The sequence below is a fragment of the Oncorhynchus kisutch genome, linkage group LG23 (genome assembly GCF_002021735.2).
Source record: "Oncorhynchus kisutch isolate 150728-3 linkage group LG23, Okis_V2, whole genome shotgun sequence".
Classification (NCBI taxonomy): Eukaryota; Metazoa; Chordata; class Actinopteri; order Salmoniformes; family Salmonidae; genus Oncorhynchus; species Oncorhynchus kisutch.
The window spans coordinates 20,997,999-21,006,353 of record NC_034196.2 but is presented as its reverse complement, the minus strand read 5'-3'; the positions used below and the strand labels follow the sequence as shown (position 1 = coordinate 21,006,353).

The window sequence follows — 8,355 nt, the reverse complement described above, 5'->3', positions numbered from 1 at the left end:
AGATCAAATTAATCACTAACCTTTGATGATCTTTATCAGATGACACTCATAGGACTTCATGTTACACAATACATGTATGTTTTGTTTGATAAAGTTCATATTTATCAAAATATGAGTTTACATTCACAAGTTCCAAAAACATCCAGTGATTTTGCATAGCCACATCATTCAACAGAAATACTCATCATAAATGTAGATGATAATACGTTATAATAGGTTATACACATGGAATTACAGAAATACCTCTCCTTAATGCAACCACTGTGTCTGATTTCAAATTTTTTTTACGGAATAAGCAAACCATGCAATAATCTGAGACGGCACTCAGAAGAAACAGTCACAATAGCCGCCGTGTTGGCGTCAACATAAACAACAAATTACATGATAAATATTCCCTTACCTTTGATGATCTTTAATGCAACCACTGTGTCTGATTTCAAAAAAACTTTACGGAATAAGCAAACCATGCAATAATCTGAGACGGCACTCAGAAGAAACAGTCACAATAGCCGCCGTGTTGGCGTCAACATAAACAACAAATTACATGATAAATATTCCCTTACCTTTGATGATCTTCATCAGAAAGCATTCCAGGAATCCCAGGTCCACAATAAATGTTTGTTTTGTTTGATAATGTCCATTATTTATGTCCAAATACCTCCGTTTGTTAGCACATTTGGTATACATCCAAACGCTCATTATGGTCAGCATTACGTCGGACAAAAACTTCAAAAAGTTATATTACAGGTCAAAGAAACATTTCAAACTAAGTACAGAATCAATCATTAGGATGTTTTTAACATGAATAAAGTTCCAACCGGAGTATTCCTTTGTGTCTTGATGAGCAATGGAACGCAACTGGATACCATGAGGAATTAGCGTGATCAGAAAATGGCTGACTGCCAGTCACCTGATAGATTCTGCTCTCATTCAGTCCCCCAATGCTGTAGAAATCTCATTCAAATTTGTATAGATGTTTGACATCTAGTGGAACCCCTAGGACGTGCAACATCATTAATATCTCATGGGGATTTCATTGGGAGCAGGCCGTTTACTTTGGGCAACTTATTCATCCAAGCTACTCAATGCTGCCCCCCAGCCATAAGAAGTTTTAACAACCCCTCGGTCTGGAAAAACTCTCGTCGGCGCCTGAATCGTTGAGAGCAGGCAGAGGAAAAGCCTGGTTCTGCCACACAAGGTTGGCCTCAAGCAGGGGTCTGGGAGATGATGGGCAGGTGATTTGGCTCAACTGTATATCCCCCACTACTGCTGAGCCCTCTCTTTTGCTGGACACAGCGTACAAGTGGAAACCAGGTGACCAACCTGGCCACAATACAGACAGCTCTTAGTACTAATATGCCGCTGCCTCTACTCTGGAGATAGATGAGTCCGGCCGAGCAGCATGGGTTCAGGATTGGAACCTGCCTGGTGATGTGATGCAGTCGAAGAAATTGAGCAAGGCACAGAAGCAGACGTTATGGGAAATGCAACCATACCTCCCCTCTCCCTCTGACGCTCACGGAGACGGTTGTCAATGCGGATAGTGAGAGAAATTAGTTTGTCAAATTACCTTGACGAAGGGACAGAAATCGTTTAGCAGCATCCTTTCCATCTCATCTGTGAATCCACTGTAAGAGAAGCAGATAGATGACTGTCTCTCCCAAACTGCAGTGGCCCAGGAGAGCGCTGCTCCCCAAAGGCAGCCAATCAAAAAATACATTTTGGCGCGTTCACTAGCATAAGAGTAGGGCTGTTGCTCAAACACTAGTGAACATTGTACAAGAAAGGCTCTGCAAAGCCCAAGATTACCATCATAGTGCTCAAGAGTCGGAACAAAATGCTCCCGGAGTGGAGAAGAGGAACTGGAGACAGGTTGTGAATTCTGGACAGAGGTTCGGACCTGTAGGCCAGACAGGCTCCGTGAAAACTCCTTGATCTTCTCAGCAGGGTTTTCAGGGCTTGGTCATGTTGGTCCAGAAGGCTACCTTTACCAACAAGAATTTGGTGAGGAGTTGGAGAGTCGGCTGGGTTCATCTTATGGCCAAATCGTACTGTTACGCGGAGCGAACACAGGGGAACCCAAGAGCGGACTCAGATGCAGAAGCAGAGATGAATGAACCAAAAAGTTTATTGTACACAGAGAGGTATGGAGTGCAGAACCGGGGTAGCTCAGATGAGTTGCAGAAAAACGCGAAGTGTAGAGTGTGGTTGTAGTTGACTGAGTTGAACAGGGTAAACAGGTCCTGAGGGGAATCCAAGGTGGTGGTGAGTGAAGTCCAGAGCAAGGTGGTTGGTGGTGAGACGTGGTACAGGAGACAGAGACAGAGAGGTACTGCAACGAGAGGACAAAACGGTGTAATGCAGGGAAACAAGCACAGCAGAGCAACAGGATCTTGAGAACTGACAAAAGGCTAGGATAACAACTGACTGAGCATAGATTACGATCTGGCAGAGTGGAGGTGGCAGTAATGAGTATATGTAGAGGTCTTGATTTATGGGACGATTTGCAGCTGGTAGGGATCTGCTCTGAGAGAGAGAGAGAGAGAGAGAGAGAGAGAAGAGAGAGAGAGAGAGAGAGAGAGAGAGAGAGAGAGAGAGAGAGAGAGTGTGTGTGTGTACAGGGGGAGAACTGTAGGTTAAGACGACGCCAGATGGATAGCAGAGGGCGTAGTGGGAGCAGATGTGACCATTTGAGTGAATTGGAGGTGTACCTGTGGATGTATTTTAAGGCCTACCTTCAAACTCTTTCCTTGACATCATGGGAAAATAAAATTGTTGACCTGGTTCATCCTTGGGAGCAATTTCCAAACACCTGAAGGTACCATGTTCAAAGGACCTTGTGAAGATGCTACAGGAAACAGGTACAGAATAATCTATATCCAGAGTAAAACAAGTCCTATATCAACATAACCTGAAAGGCCTCTCAACAAGGAAGAAGCCACTGTTCCAAAACCGCCATAAAAATGCCAGACTACAGTTTGCAGCTGCACATGGGGACAAAGATACATACTTTTTGGAGAAATGTCCTCTGGACTGATGAAACAAAAATATAACTGTTTGGCCATAATGATCATTGTGCTTCTACACCTGCATTGCTTGCTGTTTGGGGTTTTAGGCTGGGTTTCTGTACAGCACTTTGGGATATCAGCTGATGTACGAAGGGCTATATAAATAAATTTGATTTGATTTATGTTTGGAGGAAAAAGGGGGAGGCTTGCAAGCTGAAGAACACCATCCCAACCGTGAAGCACGGGGGTGGCAGCATCTAGTTGTGGGGGTGCTTTTCTGCAGGAGGGACTGGTGCACTTCACAAAATACATAACAGAGGATGGAAAATTATGTGGATATATTGAAGCAACATCTCAAGACATCATTCAGGAAGTTAAAGCTTGGTCGCAAATGGGTCTTCCAAATGGACAATGACCCCAAGCATACTTCCAAAGTTGTGGCCAAATGGCTTAATTGTCAATAAGTCAAGGTATTGGAGTGGCCATCGCAAAGCCCTGACCTCAATCCTATAGAAAATGTGTGGGCAGAACTGAAAAAGCATGTGCGAGCAAGGAGGCCTACAAACCTGACTCAGTTACACCAGCTCTGTCAGGTGGATTGGGCCAAAATTCACCCAATTTATTGTGGGAAGCTTTTGGAAGGCTACCTGAAATGTTTGACCCAAGCTAAACAATTTAAAGGCAATGCTATCAAATACTAATTGAGTGTATGTAAACTTCTGACCCACTGGGAATGTGATGAAACAAATAAAAGCTGAAATAAAGCATTCTCTCTGCTATTATTCTGACATTTCACATTCTTAAAATAAAGTGGTGATCCTAACTGACCTTAGACATGGAATTGGAAAAACTGAGTTTAATTGTATTTGGCTAAGGTGTATGTAAACTTCCAACTTTAACTGTATATATATATTTTTGCTATTTAGGAATGTATTATTCAATGTGTTTCTATGGGCCAAATGCAATTTTTGATCATATAATTTTTTATATATATTTTTTAAATACATACTACATACTACATGCTAACATTCAAAATCAAATATCTAAATGATCCATGGTATAAATATCTTAAAACAATTCCGTATGTCAGTTTAGTAGAACCCCCCCTTAGACTTTTTAGACAGATTTTTAAGCCAATTAAGACATGGATTGTGTATGTGTGCAATTCAGAGGGTGAATGGGCAAGACAAAAGATTGAAGTGCCTTTGAACGGGGTATGGTAGTAGGTGCCAGGCGCACCGGTTTGTGTCAAGAACTGCACAACTACTGGGTTTTTCACACTCAACAGTTTCCTGTGTGTATCAAGAATGGTCCACCACCTAAAGGACATCAATCCAACTTGACAAGCATTTGAGTCAACATGGCCCAGTATCCATTGTGGAACGCTTTCGCCATCTTGTAGAGTCCATGCCCCGATGAATTGAGGCTGCTCTGAGGGCAAAAAAAAAAGGAAACCAGGTGTGACCAGGTGTAGTGACACTTGCTGTGACACTTTCATGGATGTCATTGATTATGACATCCCCTGGCCCTGGGGTCACTGTAGATATGACTGGTTACATTATGTAATAATCATAATGCAACAGTCTATTACCATTTAACAATGAAGGAAATGCAACTGTGATGTAATAATAACATGTGTAGGCCTGGTAATAATTCCATTGATACATTTACTGCACCAGTTATTTATGTATTTTATTTAACCTTTATTTAACTCGGCAAGTCAGTTAATAGCAAATTCCTATTTACAATGATGGCCTACCAAAAGGCAATAGGCCTCCGGCGTGGACGGGGCCTGGGATTAAAATAAATAAATACAGGACAAAAGACACATCACAACATGAGAGACACAACCCTACATAAAGAGAGAACTAAGACAACAACATAACAAGGCAGAAACACATGACAATACAGTTATATTGTTTTATATTGTTCGGTGTAACAATGTAACACTCTGGTCAATAGCCTACACTGTAACAGTTAGGGAGATGATGTGTGATGTGCTTCGATGACAGTTGATTGTTCGTGAAAGCCACTGGCGCCTCTAGCGTCGCATCAAAGCCTGTATCAAAGATTCTAAACAGTGCTGTAATCCCTTGCTTTGATCACGTGAGGACTGTACTTGGCCAAATGGGAAAGCGAGTCTCTCGTAAACTGCCGGCCGCCATTACATTGCTATGCGTGGTGGGCTGGCAGATAGTGCACGACGCTGCTAGCGGCTGTTCGCGTAAGCACTCAGCACGCTCACATACACACACAGAGTGAGCCACACATATTTATACATAGCCTACTCACATACGCTTTCATACGAATATTACAGAAAAGACACTGACTGAGACATAAACAATGCCTGGAAAGGGATTCGTTGCTTCTGAATTCCTTGATGAGAAACATCGCATATAATCGACGTTTTAATTGATTAATTTTAATCAATCATAAATCTTGCCTTAAGAGGGAACACGTTTTTTAAAAAAGGTATGTTTTTTAAAGGGAGATAACGAGACTGGACTCCTGACCAGCGTGAAACATTTATTTGATCATCATAACGTCAGATAAGGATTGTCACCATTGCTGGATTATCAACGTTTTCTTGGATACGTTATTGCATCTACTGTTATTTCAAGCTAAACAAATATTTTAAGGTCTACAGTTAATTGTTGGGAGACTGGGAGGACATTTCGTAATGATATAAAACAGAAAGGAAGGAAGGATCTTTTTTTAACCTCGGTCTGCTGCTGCCGTTTCCCTGCTGTTGGACGGAGCATACTTTTTTTCCGATGAAGAATACGAAAACATTTAAAATTGACACATTTAATAGCCTTTTTGGTTGCGAGACCATCAACTCTCTTGCGGTCCACCTTGGATTACCCGACGAAAGAGCAAGCTTTATTTTTTAGCCTCGCTTGTCTGCAGTCTGACGTTATTTGCAAAGTGAAACAAGGATGAAACATTCCTGTTCTCAGTTGCCTGTTGTATGTGGTAGGCTACATTGTGAGGGGAACGGTGATGTTAAGAAAGAAAGCTATTAATAGCTCATGCAATTCTCGAAAACTATCACAACTGGTGCATCAGCTTGCCTTGTGGGGGCTGACGGAATCGAATTCAGATTTCTTGCATGCAATTTGCAACAGACTGGTCTTCGACACCTAAACGGTCCATTTAGTAGTGTTTAATCAGTGGATAATACACGCGTAATAAACTACAGCGTTTTTCTATAAGAAGTTTTCGGACTAACCACGCATTTTGATGGATTTTTGCGCTCAGGAAGAAAATAATAGCTCTACTTCGCATGGATTACACTATTATTTAATCATTAAATTATCATCGGAAAGACTGGCATGGACACGGATGGACATTTCTCTCCATGGATTAAGACACGGATACATTTTAGCCTAGCCTACATGCTTTCTGCGTTTGAAAATGATCAGGTTTGGATCGCCTAAACTGGACAGTAACAATGTTCTGATCTGCGAACACACTTGGATGTACAAAAACAAACCATTCGTTTTGGCAGGCTATACAATCAAAGGGGGTTATTGATATATTTAGAATCCTTTCTTTGAGTACACCCTCTGTTCAGCCGGGTTATTTTTTGTATGACAGTTGACAAAATATTTGGGCTACTTAAGGTTAGCCATTGATCTGTTAGACAATTACCCGTGTTTTGGCGGTGGTGTGGCATACTTGTAAGGGAACCGATTTGCCACCACTGCTCGGTCTTGTTACCGATCAAGGATTTCGACATGCCCAGTACTGACGACCCGAACGGCGGACGATTATGACTACGGCAGCGAATTGGGTGGCTAACGGGGCAAGCCTTGAAGACTGCCACTCCAACCTCTTCTCTCTGGTACAGTAAAACAAATCATGGGTACACATAAAGACACACGAACGAGGCGTGATACGGTAGTAGGCACGCTTAGATCTGCACTCGCGGTACAAAGGTGAACCAATTGTCTGTCGGTGCTGTTATTAGCCAATCATTAACTCGAGCTACTGGGCCGGGAAAAAGACCATATTTTATCACTAAACGTGTTATGATAATAGATACTACTTTAGAGGCTTTACCACCACATTGTTTTGTAGCCTGTTCAAATATATGCAGCCTCATAAATAGTAATATTGTCAGTTTATTATTCATGTTACACTAATTTGTAGGTCTATAATTTATTTTTTAATTATCCAAATTATGTCAGGCAGCATAGTTATGTGACATTGTGACATTGTGTAAAGACACATTGAACTAGCAGACATAGGCCTCCTTCAAAATCAAGACAGACCGAAATAATGAAGAATAAGCTTTTTAAGGTGTATACTCAAATTTGGAACACTTTCCCCTAACTTCACTTCTCAACAACTGATTTGGAAAGAGCCTTTCCACTGTAACCTCTCACTCATTTTTTGAGTTGGATTGAAAATGCTAGGCATATCTTGATGTTCAGCAAATAATTGTATAATTGTAGCGATGCATAGGCTACTGCTCAAACACAACAGAGCATTCAACAGTAGCAGGTGATGACACAGAAGGGCAATTTGTATATCTGGATTAATGTGAAACGAGAGGCATCCAAACACAAGTTATTAAACCCTTAACCCCCTGTTCAAAGTGGAGGTGAAGTCATGCGTTCGGTACTAGAAGGGAAACATGAACATGTCTGTCAGACAGTAGCATCTCTCAAGTTGACAACAAAATGTCCACTTTCAAAGTCCTTATTGGTAGAATATATGCAACTTTTTGCTTGGATCACCAAACAAACCTCTCATCTTACATGCATTAGCGGAATTCACAAGTTTTCTGTTATTGCCTTGAAGCTATTCCAATCCTCCATGTCCCAAACTTTCCTCAACATTGTTTTTCACTGAGGGAGACCTTGCACTTACTGAGTTAACTTTATACATTTTTTATTTAACGTTTATTTAACTAGGCAAGTCAGTTAAGGACAAATTCTTATTTACAATGATGGGCTAGGAACAGTGGATTAACTGCCTTGTTCAGGGGCAGAACGACAGATTTTTTTAACCTTGTCAACTCTGAGATTCAGTCTAGCAACCTTTTGGTTACTGGCCCAATGCTCTAACCACTAGGCTACCTGCTGCCCCATGCACTAAAGGCATGTGGATTGGATTGAGTTTGGGCATGGGGTCTGGAGCCACAACAACAATAGGGTTCTTGGGGGCGTTTTAGATTATGATGCTGGTAGTCATGTTCAACTATAGCTGCAGTATGCCTCTGACACGGCACTGTTTCAGTCAAGCTCTCAGTGTGGTTTGTGAGGGTTTGTGGCAGCAGGTGAGCCATTCCACCAATTCAGCCAGCGAGTGTTGGTGGAGAGGAGGGAAACCTTTGCGA

General features: G+C 41.7%; 1 protein-coding gene across 5 annotated transcripts in view; it reads left to right on the top strand.

Annotated features, from left to right (window-relative positions):
- The first annotated feature begins 4,663 nt into the window (after positions 1 to 4,663).
- Positions 4,664 to 8,355, top strand: part of LOC109868120 (mediator of RNA polymerase II transcription subunit 13-like) — a 112,900-nt gene continuing 109,208 nt past the window's right edge. For all 5 annotated transcript variants that reach the window (XM_031802860.1, XM_031802863.1, XM_031802862.1 and 2 more), the window contains exon 1: positions 4,664 to 6,855. In XM_031802860.1, the coding sequence (XP_031658720.1) occupies positions 6,784 to 6,855 (72 nt within the window). In that variant the 5' untranslated portion in view covers positions 4,664 to 6,783. The remainder of the gene's footprint in view (positions 6,856 to 8,355) is intronic.